This window comes from Haliotis rubra, unplaced genomic scaffold (assembly GCF_003918875.1).
Source record: "Haliotis rubra isolate DU_JTF1 unplaced genomic scaffold, ASM391887v1 Scf328, whole genome shotgun sequence".
In the NCBI taxonomy this organism is placed as follows: Eukaryota; Metazoa; Mollusca; class Gastropoda; order Lepetellida; family Haliotidae; genus Haliotis; species Haliotis rubra.
Genome location: NW_025767000.1, coordinates 818,546 through 835,015, shown reverse-complemented (window position 1 = coordinate 835,015; position 16,470 = coordinate 818,546). Strand labels below are relative to the sequence as shown.

The 16,470-nt window shown below is 37.9% G+C and overlaps 1 protein-coding gene across 9 annotated transcripts in view; it reads right to left on the bottom strand.

Annotated features, from left to right (window-relative positions):
* Positions 1–502: 502 nt before the first annotated feature.
* Positions 503–16,470, bottom strand: part of LOC124284037 (histone-lysine N-methyltransferase, H3 lysine-79 specific-like) — a 51,534-nt gene continuing 35,566 nt past the window's right edge. For 6 of the 9 annotated variants that reach the window (XM_046720082.1, XM_046720079.1, XM_046720078.1 and 3 more), the window contains 3 exons: positions 15,887–15,943; positions 13,707–15,048; positions 503–7,639 (listed from right to left, as the gene is read on the bottom strand). In XM_046720082.1, the coding sequence (XP_046576038.1) occupies positions 6,549–7,639; positions 13,707–15,048; positions 15,887–15,943 (2,490 nt within the window). In that variant the 3' untranslated portion in view covers positions 503–6,548. Of the gene's footprint in view, positions 8,434–13,706; positions 15,049–15,886; positions 15,944–16,470 lie in introns of all 9 variants that reach the window. The other 3 variants (XM_046720086.1, XM_046720084.1, XM_046720085.1) reach the window with 2 other exon arrangements.

Here is a 16,470-nt window from a genome sequence, read left to right as displayed (position 1 = left end):
TTCTGTGGCCTGGTTGAATTGGTAATATTTATATTTTAAGTGATGCAGGTCTCAGATGTTTTTAGTTTTCTTAAAACCTAGAACATGGAATATGGAGCTGACAAACCTTGGAACATGATCAAGGTACTTTGATTTACTGAATCACAGTGCTCCAAAAGTATGTAAGTCTTAACCTGGCAAAACAGTTGCCAATAGTGTGATGAAGCATCAGCACCCTCCAGGATACAATGATCACCACTCAAGTCTCCAGTGGTATCTATAGTTACAGATCAAACCAGAGCCAACACAATGCTTTAGTATCTAGTACAGCAGGCTCTGTCAGTATCCATGAAGTTTACGCCACCTCAATCCATTGGTCACTTATATGTTGCATCCTGTCTGTAAGTATATATGGGTGATTGAGGAACACCAGTGATGATCTCTGTGTAATCTCTAGGTACTTCACATACACTGCAACCATTGAGTGAATGATATCCCTTCAAGACAAGACAGAAGACTAACATAGCAGTATGGTTTTAATCAGAGTTGACAAGCATTAACACACCAATCCATCTTTACAAACCACAAAACTACAACTGAAATAATTATGTACATGTAATTCTGTTTTTCAAGCCAAAATACTAAATCTTTGTATACCAACACATTACGATATCAACAAACTAGTCTTCAATCAATCTCAAACTTTAACAAATCTTTGGGTTCCTGTTCCATAGTCTCATGCTTTTACTGTACAACATTAAATTTTCAAGATTTTTTTTTCAAATAAAAGTTTAAATTTACAAACATGCAAGTTACAGAAGAGATTCTGTAGGACAATTCATATAAATAATTCATTTCCCAATGTACCACAAAGTAGCGGTGTTAACAGCCTTTCTCCTTATGAAGCCTGTAACTTTGACTAAAACATATACATTTAACTATGCTACCGATGCTTACCATGAAGGTTACTGAAACATACTCATATATACATGTATACTCATAAACTTTAGCAAAAATATTAAACAACCAAAATACAACCAACAGTTTACACGAAATGTACAGTATCCCAATAAATTAGGCACATCACCTACAAGCTTATATGGCAACATTTTCAGCACATTTTAGATGACGTGAACAATGACTGCAATAAATGAAGAAATGTATGAACATGACATTCATATATGAGAAACTTTCTGTCAAGAATATAAGAAGGAACTGTTACAAGACAATGATGGTCAAAAGTGGAGATAAAATTAAGTTATTATGTGGATAAAATAACAATTGGTTCAAGCAATTCAAGAGAGAAATTAATTATAAGCAATATCTAAATTTGTTGTGGTCGTTGCTGTCACTGTGGATGAGCGCTATCTTTCAGGACAATGACATTCCACAGTCATGTAATGCCTAACCATTACATCGGTTTGACAACAGGCCATGATTTCATGTATGCAAACATTTCATTACACAATACAAAATGTGCAGATGTGAAAGCATTAGCACGTGTTAGAAAGATATAATTGCATTCCTAGAAAAATAACATCTCTGCAAGTTGAGTGAATATGATGAACAGACAATGTACGGTGGACAGCCATAGGGGAGTTCCCTAATTATAGTTTTCCAGAAGGGTTATAATAAATCAGTTTCAGCAAGAATACCATTCACATCAGTGCCAAGAAACATCCATCTCGACAAGCTCCACCCTCCAGTATCAAGTATCATATCCCCAGTTTACCGTGATGTATGTCATAACAGAATGGAGATCTAATACACTAGATAATCAAAGAGTAGCCTGTCAACTTTAATCATCAATCTGAACATTCAAACTTAGCCTTCAGATGAATAAACTAAACTACAAACTTGGCCTTCAGATGAATAGATCTGAACTGAGTGTTCTGAACAGAATGGCGACAAACACTGTAACATGTATCCTTGGATTGTGAGCTATCACACTAATGATCTGAATATGACATGGGTCTCCTTTCACGAAGCAATCTTTACTGAGGTTAACCTTAACTCCCATTCTTTAACATTGCACTAAGGTTACCTTAGTGACTTACGATCACCTTAGTGCTTTGTGAAAGGAGGCCATGGTGTTATTACAAGATGGGAGAATATAGGCATGATGAAATAATGCTAATATCTGAAGTGTTAAAACATAGAACATGATGGTTTATCAAACACACGGTTAATCACTATGTTCACAAAGAAAATAACAAAAATTGTTCTCAAGATTAACTCGGGACCCTATGGAAAATGACATTTAGGGAACTTCCCCAAGACTGGAACATGTAGGATGTGTGGAAACATGTCACCTGGGATGATGATCCTTGGGTGGGTGTATAACAGGTTATAGACAATAATAAAATATTGCACACATGAATCAACCACTCCACAACAAATGAACTGCTAAGGAAAACATATTCAACATCCTATTTCCTTTCATACTCACACGGTTAGAATGACTTATCTGTTTATATTGGAGAGTAGCACAACATGCTAAGCCTATAGTGGGAGGAGCTCATTTTGAGATGATAACCAATACCTTATCAATACTTGTATAGAAAGTTCTAATCAAATACAATATTAACATCGATTCAGTAACATCGCCTCATATGAGTAACTGTCTCCAGGAGTAACATACACTACAGAATCGGTGCAATAATTTCTATATAACAAGACTACCAATGAGCTACATATATTTGAATAAATGAATGGAAAACATATCAGTTTCAAAGTATGCTGGCTTCAGAAGATAGTTACCGTAGCGACAGTCTTACTAACCTTATTCCCTGAATGTACAAATGATCTTCAGATAGATGATGCTTCATAATAAAATATTCCATAGAAATAAAAAAGAAAACGGAATAACAATAATAAAAGTCGACAAATATCAGTTTCTATGACTCCATCTCTGTTTACACATGGCAGTGGTTGAGCCTGGAATGGTTCATCAACATATAGTGGTAACAAATGACCTTCACCCTGCAGCACAGCAGCAGGGGATTGTGGGATATGTAAACAATGCATAGATGGAGATCGGTGTAAAACAGTCTTCTGGTTACATCAGGATGACCTATACCAATGCACATTCAGACTTCCAAAATCAGGATGCGCGTAGTTTGGTTCATGGTAAATTTGAAATCTGAATATGCCAATAACCTTAGATTCATCACAATCATTCATGACTTAACTAAACCGTAACAACATCTGTAAATTGTGATTGTGCAGGATAAGCTTATTGGTTAGAAAACAGTCGCCATATGGTCGACTTCAAGATGTTGTTGAGGTAGGTGATGGTATACCCCAGTCGAAAATATGCTGGATCTCACACAGATCAGGTCATAGTGGCTTATTGCAAAAACAGTGTGCAAATCAAAATGACTCAAAATGTTTACCTGTTGAATGAACCTATAAATACTACTTAGCACTGGCACAATTCCAATCTAAGTCCCGATTTTACCTTATCCACATCCTAAAAGACTATTTCCAAATATTTGAAAAAAGTATTGCTTTAATCAGCATTAGCAGTATTGCAGCTATTCACAGCTACAATTACTCATTGGAGCACAACAGCATGATGAGGCCTCGTCTTGTATATTTCTGATTAGCAGGACCCACAAAGTAAGCTCACTTTTACATGGCTATTTGCATTAAAGTTTGAGCTACCTACCCTCTACCCACATATCAAAAGAAAAATCTGACATCTAAAAAGGTTAATGAAATATGCAGATATGAGATACAAAACACTTTTTATCTAGGCCCAAATCAGTGAAAAGATAAACCATTTGAACTATGTAGGGAAATCAAATCCTGAAATATTTTATCGTGATACGGAATGTGGAAAAGATGGACAAGTCCCAGCATTCATTGTCTTCACGCCCCTAACACCCACCATCTGAGCATTGTAAAAAGATGTCTCCTGTAGCCATTCTTGTTTCCACAAAATTTCATCTACTGGTGTTCAGTTCTAAAATTTCATTGTTTACCACTGTTTCATTTCTTGGGACATGTTGTATTGAGTGTACACACTTTCAAATACTTTTGGGAATAAAACAAATTGATTAAATTATTATCAATATGTACAGACATGGTACATGCAGGATTGGGAATAAAACATGGAGGTAGATACAACAATCGAGTATTGTTAGCACGCTTCACATAACATAGTAACATACTCCCGGAGGTTCCATCGTACAAGTAGGAAAATCATCACCTACACTTTCACAACTATACCCATTTTACTCAAAATCTATGGTATTGATTTTAACTGTTTCCTCTAGCAATGATCACATATCAAGCAGCAAACATTTATATCTGAGTGTCTTGATGTAGGAAACTTAATTTCCCTTTTACCATTCTTAAAACAAAATTACTTGTATTTTAGGCCCTCTTTCTCATGATTATGGATCACTCAAAAGAAGTCATAGAACAGCAAATTTAGCTTCACCATAGCTAAGTAGTCATGGCTGTTCAGTATTGCAAAACACAGCCTTCTGATTGATGTGCTCTTTTAATTTATTTTGAGTTGTGCGCATAAAACTTTTCAAATACAAATAAGCCCAAATCATGTTCACCAACCACCACACATATTATATACCCCATGCCCTGTCAACTCTCAGAGGGCTGTAGGTTTTAATACACAATAGCAGACATTTTCAATACGTGTACAATAGAACCCGAGGTTTTAAATAATAAAACTAACATTCATAATGTACATATTGTATTATCTTAATACACTTAGACACAACGAAAGTTGGTTGAAGGTACTCTTGCATCTTGATATTGCTGCCAATCATATTGGTCAGTGAATAGGAAGATCGTTTACAAAGCTCTTCACAATACCCTAACAATATACACCATACAAGCTTATTGCAAGGGTAATGTGTTTGCTTAATCAGATTTTGTTAAGGACAATTTATGGAGGCAATGAGAAGTGTAAAAATGTTATATAAATTATAAATCATGATTTAAAGAGGAAATAAACATGTCTGACCCAATAAAACTACACTCCTATACTTCTGTTTTCAAAGATTTAATAAATGACAAAAAAATGTGAGAACTATAAGCATTTATATGAATTAACTGTGGTACCATAGCACCACAAATACACTGTAAAACTGAGCACATGCTTTCAGTTGTAAATTAAGAACAGTGAGAAGAATTGGCGAAAACCTCAAGATATGATAAACATTACCCAAACTGTCTGCGTATATATGAATCAACAGCAAACATTACTTTTGGGGGATCAGGAATGTACTGTATTGGGCCAGACATGGTTCCGATCTTACATCTGAATTAGTTTCAGATACTCGAAGAAGTGTATGCATTCAAACAGCATTTCTGCAAAGGTAGGGACAAACATCCATATAGCTTGGGCATCAAAGTACAAGTGTTCTCAAAAAAACTTTTCAACCACCTGAGATTTTGTCAGCAAGTCATACATAATTTCCTTCAAAGTGAGACAATTTTTAGAATCAATTTAATATTTTGACCTAGTATCATACAATCATATACATTGTGATGTGCAGTAGCCTTATGAAAGAGCTACATAAAAAGTGAAAAATGTAATTTCATCATCACCTCTTAAAGGTCAGACATGTGAGGACAGATCATACAGAAGGCCAGACATATTGTCAGAGGTGGAAGTCCCTATACACAGCATTTGAAAAAAACCCACACCTCTCAAAGCTTCAAAGTTTCTTGTGAACACTTGACAACAGTAATGGTGATGGTAACAACACGCTTCATCACAGACGAACATGACCAAAGTCTGTGTAATCAAGTTCCCCCCTGCTAGCTGCCAAGGGTTGATGTCTGCAATATAGTAACCAAATAGTTGCTGCCTTTGGTGATCCCTGGAATTGTGCAGTATTACCGGTACTCGATTCTCAGTATTTAACTGTTACTGCTGTTGTTCCATCAAAACCTATCTCATTCACACAAGCTGTTGGGACAATGCCTTGAGGCTTAAGTTGTCATAAAGCTGTGAATTCATTCTGAGCAATTTGTAACAATGATCTTCACACATTGTCAACTCCTGTAATGGCCCTATATCTGATCACAGTTCATTAATGCAATAATTGTTTAGTGCCCACGTGATTTTGAAAATATAAGAGTTAACAGTCATTTCCAAACTTTGCCATTCATCAGTCAAGGATCTGAATAAAGGATGCAAGTATAACAATCTATTATACAACATTGTGCTTGGTTTGATGGCACAATGAGCCATTTGTATTGTTTGTGTTCTTGTTGAGTAGTATTTCTGCTACTGCTGCTTGTTCTCCGGAAGTAAGAAGATCCATGTAACACCTGAGGGGAAAATGGGATTTTTTGTCGTTACCGTTCTCAACAAACAATGACACACATCACATTCACAGAAACTCTTCTGATAACAACAACAGATTATAGTCATGTGACACGCAGTCCATAAATTAAGAGTTCTCTTCAATATGTTACAATATGATGCCCACCCACGAGCAGGTTGGATGAAAATGCACATATACACGAGCACAGCCTAGACTTGAGAAGCAGCAGGTGGATCAGCAAAGTCTCGACGATACGGCACTGTATCACCTGCCTCCCATCGGATACTGTTGCCAACCAGAGTTACTCAGTGGTGGCATCTGTTGGCCATACTGTGGCCGTAGTCCACTCTGGTTCATGGAAAAGTTTAACGGTGGTGCATTCATTGGAGGGAAGGACATCCTGCTGGCCGAGAAGTCACTACGAGGGCCTATAGGTATGTTGTTGGATGTGTAAGCAGGGATACGGGCGGCCCCATTGGGTTGGGTGGACATAGAAGGGGGCATACGTGATCCTGGATTGGTTGGGTTGGGTAGTGAGGGAGCTTGGTTCATTCTCTGGGGAGGGGCGGATAATGGAGGAGGTGGGTAGTTCAGCTGTGGGGGTACAAACTCTTGTGGGTTTCCACACCCAGGTGGCATTGACCGCTGCATGTCAGGGAATTGGGAACGTGACATGTCCCCTTGGTGACGTAAGGGAGAGTTCATGGAAGGACCTTGTACGCATGGACGTGAATTGACATTAAACGCTGGACCCACCGAATTTGGTCTCTGTGAAACACCGATTCCAGAACTAGGCATTGGTGGACGTGGAGGAGGGGCATTAGTATTCTGATGTGGTCCCACAGGCATGGAATTGGAGATGGGTGAATTGTTATTACAAAGAAGAGACCTTTGGAACATTGCGTTGGGTGGTGGACGACTCAAATCAGGTAATGTTGGAAATGGTGCTGTTTGTCGAGGCTGGTTAATAGGTGTTCCAGGGTTGACATTATTGTTGAATGACGATCTGTTTGGAGGGGGCTGATTCAAATTGGGCATTTGGGGCATTTCATTATAACTGCTGTTCTGGAACCCTTGCGGTAGATGTTGTAGCTGCATACCAGGGAGTGGAACAGGGTCAGACGGTTTGGGACCAGATGGCAGAGTGGGTGGGGCTGGGGGCACAACGTCTTTACGGGGAGGGAATGAGTAGTTGTTGAATGGTGAACCAGTTAATCCTGAGGGAGGCCCAATGTTTACACTGGAAGTTGGTGGTGGAGTATTCATCATCATCACACCTCCTCCACTGAAGCTATTGTTGTTAACAACATGTATATTGGCACATGTAGCGGAACTGTTAGTTTGTATTGGACTCCCTGCAAAGGCATTAACATTATTATTGGTTAGCCTGTTGGTATCACTGGATTTATTCCAATTGATGTCTCTCTCGAATAGAAATGATTAGTCTGCTGCTTGTTTGAAGGTGAGTTTTTGGCAGTTAAGTTGGTCTTGCTGAGCTGCACTGCACTGCCATTCTTTGCCTTCTTGCGTTCATCGTCACTACTGTCACTTGACAAACTACTCAGACTACTACTGCGCCGTGAACGGCTGCGTGATGAACTCCTACTACGACTGCCACTACTTGACCGACTTCGGCTCCGAGAAGAGTAGCTATGTGAGCGAGAGCGACTCCTGCCCATACTCTCACTACGACTCCTACTTTTCCTACCATGGTCCTTTGGGGAGCCTGGGGGTGTACATGGCCCCTTTCTTTCAGCAGGAGGTGAACCTGGTGGGGTTCTGGGTCCTGTAGACGATGACCCCGGGGAGGAGCGACTAGTGGTGGAAGAAACACCTTGAAGTTTGGCACACTTAGCTAAAGCTGAACTCCCAAATGAACCCATCGGCTTTTTCACCCCAGAAAACATGCCTTTCCCATCCATTCCTCGCATACATTTTGTAGATTTGGCATATTTACTAAGTGGTGGTGTTCCATAAGTCTTGCTAACAGATCGGGTAGGATCCTCACTCAAATTCTTCCTTTTTAACTCTCGATTGCGATCTAACTCTGACGAAGCAAATGCTACAAGTGCATCGAAGCCACTGTTAATCTGAGCCTGCCAGTTTTTGGTGGTGGGAGATCCACTCTCAGCCTTCTGCACCTTAGAACCTGCAATACATAAGGATTGCAGTTGAGCTTTAACCACTGAAATCCCTAATTAAGCTCGATTAAGTACTACAACATACTTATATCTTATTTAAATTAATGTAATCATATAGCCTCCATTGCTTTTAACATCTAATTAGTACCTCAGCATAGATGATTCTACAGTTATTTCACGGATTAGTTTTCATATATGTAGGAACAAGATGGAATATTTACAGGAAGCATTGTGCAGAGAAGCAGGAAGAAATAACACTCCAATATACACACCACACAGCAGTGCAAAAAAGCATGGCACAATAAAAAAAATACAACAGAAACAAACAAAACACTATGACCTCCCAAAGATCAAGTACAAAACAAAATAAAGCTATCAGTACATACTACTGGTTGAACAGATCCTAAATTTATCATCAAATCCATTACTTTTATCACTAGTTCCATTTAAGTTCACCATTATTACAATGTAATGAGATCTTAATACCCTTAGGTTTCAGAACTTTCAGATGAAAATGAAAGTGCACAAGTTTATTTTCACATTGTTATGATTTCCAAACAAATCTGAGCAGATAGTGAGTAAATAGCAGGTAATGTCAATAACCTGATGTGTCCAGTCTGGTTTGTCCTATTGCTAGTAACCAGCTTTCCTAAAAAAATATCTGACTGCACTTTTGTGGTTAAATGTGAAAATGTGTCTCAGAATCTCTAAACATCCTAATCAAATATCAGCTCACAGACAAACATTTTGTAAGGGAAAAATACCACCAGTTTGTTTATCAACTGACTGACTGACTGAGTTTGGTTTTACGCCGCTTTTAGCAATATTCCAGCAATATCACGCCGGGGGACACCAGAAATGGGCTTCACTCATTGTACCCAGTTTGTTTATCAAAGAAAATCACCTTTATGTAAAGCCATATTAGCCCTAGGCCACCGTACTTCATGTAGAGAAAGTGTAATCCCAAATATAACTTACATACAATAAAAACCCATCTACTGACATTGGTCAATGTTATTTGTTCTTATTCAAGGTTCATACAGACTAACCGACTTATCTCAATACAATTCATATCCTAATTTAGTCCATTCCAGAAAACATACATTCTTTTTAAGGAATTGTTGTCGATTATCTGCTTACCATTTTAGGCAGGATGAAACATTTTCAAAAAATCATGCATTGGTCTGGTGTGTTTTTGGTGGTGTGACTGATATAAAAAATTGTCATCATTTTTCATCAACTCAACTTCTAAAATGCCCATCAAAGATAGATCTAGTTCAGTAAGTTATTTTGATATCACTTTATTAAAAACTTCATTGATAAAATTGGAAATAATTATAAACAACAGATTCTAGTTAATAAATCTGATACTATGTATTTTACACATTATCCATCATATGCAGATTTTCTTCAGTCATCATTAGACTACTAAAATTCAGGGCCTAGATTTTCGAAGCTCTCTTAGTGCTAAGATAGTCGTAAGCTAATGTTAATGTATGGCACTTACAACTATCTTAGCGATAAGAGGGCTTCGAAATTCTAGGCCCAGGAGCTTAAGATTAATATGGTAGAAATAAGTAACAACATAGGGGAGTGCATACTTGGGGGATATCAACTTCCTTTGGCTGCAAAAGCTCAGATTTGTAAATAAGTATACAGCAGAGGTCTCAAGGCATGTGTTAACTGTCTTTTTGTTAAGCAATTCATGTTTTGAAATCAGTTGCCATGACTTAGTCCTTATGACAAGCAGTTAAAACAAGAAGACAAAGTCATCAATATCCCCCGCAATGGCAAAATACTCTTCATGATTATGTCTCGAGTTATGATTATGTCAAATATTTAGGTGTGTATATAGAAAAGTGGAAGGAGAGTATTGAAAGGTTTTTAAAGTTCTGCTCCAGAAAGGAGCACTATCACCAATTTCAGTCTATGTCAAACTTGTTGCCATGGAAATGCTAAAAATATTTTATTCAGAATTCCAAAACTACCAAAAAGGAACCAGTACACCACCAGACCAATCTATGTGCCAGGTTTGGTAAAGAAATAGTGAACGGTTTGAGAGTTCTGCTCCGGAAAAGTGTACTACCACCAATTTCAGGCTAAGTAAAAACTTGTTGCCATGGAAATGCCAAAAATATTTTTTTCAGAATTCCAAAACTACCAAAAGGCACGAGTACACCACCAGATCTATCTATGTGCCAAGTTTGGTGAAGAAATAGTGAACGGTTTTAGAGTTCTGCTCCGGAAAAGAGCACTACCACCAATTTCAGGCTAAGTCAAAACTTGTTGCCATGGAAACGCCAAAATTATTTTTTTCAGAATTTCAAAACTACCAAAAGGCACCAGTACACCACCAGATCTATATATGTGCCAAGTTTGGTGAAGAAATAGTGAACGGTTTTAGAGTTCTGCTCCGGAAAAGACAAATGTGCACGGACAGATGGACGGACGCATGCACGCACGGACGGAGTCCATTTTAATACCCCCCGCAAAACGCGTTGCGGGGGATAAAAATCATGGCAATTCAAATCATCTTTTCTAAATTTCAAATTTGTCATTTTTACAGTCAGTCGACAGATCATTAAAATGAAAATAGAATATCAATTATTGTGATTCAGCACATCCTTATTACACGGGAACATTTTATGACTGTTCAAAAACTGTGCCCGTATATATATTTTCCAACTGTGTTAGAAATGGATTTGCTAATTCAGCAACTTTTATGAAGCAAGATAAGCAGTAATCTTCTTGCACAGAAGTTAGAGTTGGTAAAAGCAGCATATTTCTTTTGCATTAACTATAAGCAACAAAATGTGTTGGTGAGGTTTTTACTTGCAATCTTTATTTTCACCTCTTTTATATTTCTCCATCCTCAATCCTATCATAAACACATTTCAGTCAATTCTCCAACCGGAGTGTGTACCTAACACTATGAGCATGAACATTGGTACATGGTTTTTATTGAATCAAAACAAAGTGCCTTAGGCAGGCAATCTGGACGGAAAACATTTAATATTATATATACAATATGAAGATAGTTTAAAAGTTTTAAATCTAAATTCCACAGTATTAAAAAATTGTATTATGAGCCTTCATTCACTCTGAGATATAAAACTAAGCATTAAAATATCTTCCTCCTTTTTGGAACTGTTATCAGTGAAACACATTACTTCTTCAAAGCCACAAAATCAGTTATTAGTCATTTAATATATTAGGAATTTTATAATTTTAATTTGGGAATTTTTATACCATTTACTGCAGACTTGGGGGGAAAATAATGGCTTCTAAGTAGATCTAGATAAATTGCTTGGTACTGATTTTTCTAAAATCAAATTTGACAAGGTATTTACCAAACCTCAATTCAAATTTTGTTAGTCAATATTTAACATTCTAAGCATTAGAAAAATATTCCTTGTGATAAAAATTTATGTGAAATAGTTATTCATAGATTGAGAATACCTAAAATCTCACAATGTTTCTCATCATACTATGAAAATTATGACTGTTTGTACTAGTCTTAACATGAGCAGGCTACATGCAAGGCAACTGTACAACATCAACATTAAACATACTTAAAAAATAACACATCTAGTAGTAACAATAAAGAAACAAGGATTATAAGTATTCAAATACTAATAATATACTGAGGAAAATTACACCAATACCACAGTATGAAGCTCAAATACTACACTACGTATCATGCAAGTGGTTCCATTCAACTTCTCATTCTGTCATACAGTGCCAATATGCTTCCAATCACTCGTGCCACATTGTCCACACTTTCCATCCTTCAAGTGCCCTGCCCTTCCACCCTCAACCTCCATGCCACCCACCCCTCTCACAACCACCCCCACGTAAAGCCACAACCACATCACCCACACCACATAAGCCACACCCACTGACACTCAATGTGGAGCAACTGAACTAAGCGTTGCTAGTGACAACAATGACATAGCAATTGCTATGGCAACAAGAAGGCAGTGCAGTAGAGCAGCTGAATCAGCAGTTTTCCCCTTGTCAACCTGGGGACCAACTTTGTATCAAAACAGACAAGTCGAAAATTTCTACACAATTTCAATCAACTTTGCACAAGCACGTAGAGGTCTTGTTATTTCACTAGAGAAAGCATCATTGATTAAAGTAACAGATTAGACAAGGGAAAATAGCACTACATACACAAACTGACTGATGTAATAGTGAATATCTATTTCAGTACTAGTATTTTAGACAAAGTGAAGGAATTAATACTATTTTTCACCTGTCAGCACTACAAGAATCATCACATCTCAATTCAAGTAATCAAGACAAAGGGTGAAATTGTTTTGTTGTTGTTATTCGACATCATTATTCAGAATATCATCAGAAATAGTAAAATGTTCTTTGACATAAATTGGGCCATCACATATTACCTGGTACATTTGTTTCCATGTATTCCCAAAATGATACTGACAAGAACTTCAATAATTTTTCAAGTTGTTCCAAGTAAATGTTTGGCCATGTGAAGAGTGAGTTTTTATAAACAACATTCCTGAGAAAAGGTAACTGTTCAATTTTGTAATGTAATCAGCATGGTACAACCAATGACTTTGCTGACATATACAACTAAAGACCTCTTCCTTGCCTGTGCAAAGGTTCTTGTCAAAACTTGGCATCAACTTTGCAACATAAAACAGCAACACAACCTTCCATGCAGTATTCAAGAATCAATGAAATAAAAGTAAAATTATAATATAGCTGTACTACTGTACCTAGGAATTAGGAGGCTTTTCAGTTAATATCAATGTGACAACAAATTTTGAAATACATTATGAAAAGCAGAAATTTGCTTAGAATTATAATGTGCTATTTACAAACACATATCAGAGACAATATATTAACAATAGACAAATAGACTTAACATTCTTCCACTTGCACATGAATCTTATCTACATATGCAGCATCATAACAGATGATATTTTCTATGCAAGTAATTACAAAAACATGACACACTGATCAAAACAGGAAAGGTTCTAATATAAGTGTTCATACCTCTTCAGTTTTTATATTACCAACAGATAGATTTTTGTTTAGATCTTTCTCATTGCTATAAATAAGAATCATGTGCAACCAATAAAAGGCACATAAGACACACCCCCAAAGTCCAGAAAGTTTGCTCAGAAATATATTTTCATCAAATATTATCACGGAACTTCAGATTTCGTTTGCTGTTTTTGTAAAATTAGTACCTAGAGCAAGGTTTATGGACATCAGAGTGACATGATAACAAAGATGGACATCTCACCTTGAACTGTTGCTGCCTGGACGTTCTGCAACATTCCTGGTCTATCTTGAACCATCTGAGTCTGTACAGGCAGAGGTGCTGGGCGCACTGCTTGTGCAACATGAGGGATCACTCTGGGAGAATCTTTGGGTTTGGGAGGTAATTGTTGGATGGGGTGTTGTGGGTTGGACACCGCAGTCACTTGCTTCGATGTCTTCACAGGTGTAGTCACAGCCTTTGAGATCTTGTTAACATGTTTTTGATTTGGCAATGAGGAGAGGTATGTCCCTGGAGACAAGATACTGACAGTAGCTCCCGCGGAATGATACGCCGATTGAGTCGTGACACTGTGGGAGCGCACAGATGTGGTCATGGTCTGAGATGGAGCCATTTTCAGAGGTTGTGCAGCCACTGTGGTTTTCATGACTCTAGGCGCTGTCCCTCCAGGCAACAGAATATCTGGGCTAGCAGTCACTTCCATTCCAGAAGGAGTGGATTCTGTGCTACTACGACTGCTAGGCCGGCTTATTGGGGAGTAAGTCACTTCTGACAGCTTGTTCGTATTGGCTCCATTTGCTCGTCCGTCAAAACTTTCACGGAAGTTAATCAAGTCATTTGCTAAAGACAAACGAAGTTTGTTTTCGTCCGTCATGGTTTTGAGATCAGTTTGTTTGCTATTGGGAATGTTCTTTACAGTAGTGGCAGGAGATGTAGGCGAATTTACTAATGGTTTGTTTGGTACATGTACTGATGACACAGTTATCACATTGGGTGCCCGGACACCATTTAACAATGTGGGCTTACTAAGTTTCAAACTCTTGACCACATCTGATGAGGCGTATGAATGTTCAACATTTGAACTGACTATTCCAGCATCCCCTTTCCCATCCATCTTAACAGGTTTGGTACACTCCAGCAACCCTTTAATAGACAAATCTGGGTGCTTAAATGAACGTTCACAACTTTCATCACCACTTCTCACATCTCCAACGATTCCATTTCTTCCGAGATTTCCAATAAGGGCAGACGTCACATCATTCTTCAGTTTGGAAATCATGCTGTTGACATCCCCACTGACAAGCTCGTGAGGCTGGGCCTCAGTCTTGCAGGTCACTTGTGCAGGGCTGCTGGAAGCTGAAGACTTCCTCTTGCTGCAGTGTTTCGGAGACAGAGCTTTAGGTGTTGGTGCTGGAGTATCTGGGAGGAAGGACTTGTTGTCAGCAAAGGCATTCATCGCCTCCAACTTCTTCACCTCTTCCTCCAACTTCATCACTTGACTGACCAGCTGTCTCTTGCGGGAATAGAATGCTGTAACTTCCTTCCACAAATAGTCCTGCGTGTACACAGGTTGGAGGAAACCATTCTGCAACAACAACACAATCAATACTATATGCCTCACACTTTTAAGTGACTGTGTTGGATTAACAATACTTCGAACAGTATTTTGATTTATTTTCTTTCAGACATAAGACACTGATCTCATACATATCAAGCACCTCAGTGAATATTCAACAGGCCCCACCCCCAGAAAAAAGATCATCGGTGGAAATCTGGAATTTGAATAGCAGATCCTGGCCCAGCTAAGCAGTTTAGAATTAATAATTTGAATAATGGAAGTTGTACATATAGAGCATACAAATTATTCTGTGAACTGTCAGCCATGACTGTGTTCCAAATTATGGTTCAAATCAAAATATTCTGCTTGCCTCTTAAACAAGCATGTAGTACAGTAACCTTGTTTGCTGCGGGCCTTTCACTGATTAAGTACACAAGCATGTCTTGTGAGTTTACTACTACTATCTTCATCACTATCTTTCCTGTCCTATACCTCTGAAGACAGGAAACACAATGTGATGGAGACTGCAGAAGATGGTTAAACCGATGAGCTTACCGATCAAGGACTAAACAAATAGAAATTTAGAGATTCAAACCCATGACAAACAGAAGCAGGCAGTTACGAGAGGTATCACAGCTTTTCAAGTGCATGTATAATGACTGCTGCAGAATTATAGTGAGTGAGCTTAGTTTATCAATATTCCAGCAATATCACAACAGGGGAAACCAGAAATGGACTTCACACATTGTAGCCATGTGGAGAATCGAACGCAGGTCTTCGGCGTGACAAGAGAACACTTTAACCACTAGGCTAACTAACCACCCCTGCAGAATCATAAACACAGCTAAGTTCATACTACACCTACCTTTCTTGTATTGTCATGACCAATACCATTCTTTTCGGCTAGTGTCTGTGCATTCATCTGTGGACATTATTTAAAGCTCATTATAATTTAGTCTCTCATATTTACAAAATAATCTTTCGTTGTATGAATTAATAAGGAATTACAAGTCAAGAACTGACCAATGAAAATTATTTTGGCTTAATAACATATTTCAGAAATTCATTAATACAATTGTAAACATGTAATATTCAATTATCAACAGTGATGAATAATATCAATAATCACAAGATATGGAATTCACAACACATCAGAAATCTGTACAGACATTTTGGCTGAGTTATGCAAGACATAACACAGGCAATTCTGCAACAACTAAGTTGTGTTTTCAAGGTTCTTGTGTCCATGATACACATTCTCACAGTCATGCTTGATGAAACCAGAACCACTGACATGAATGATGAAGTACAACACATATAAGACAGTAAACTCCTCTGTATTTCATGCAGAGACAATGAAACCAACGAGCACAGATTCACAGTAAACCAAACATGTGCATGACTATACCAACATCTCTACAAAAGACCCTCCAAACAACCCCTCCCTGA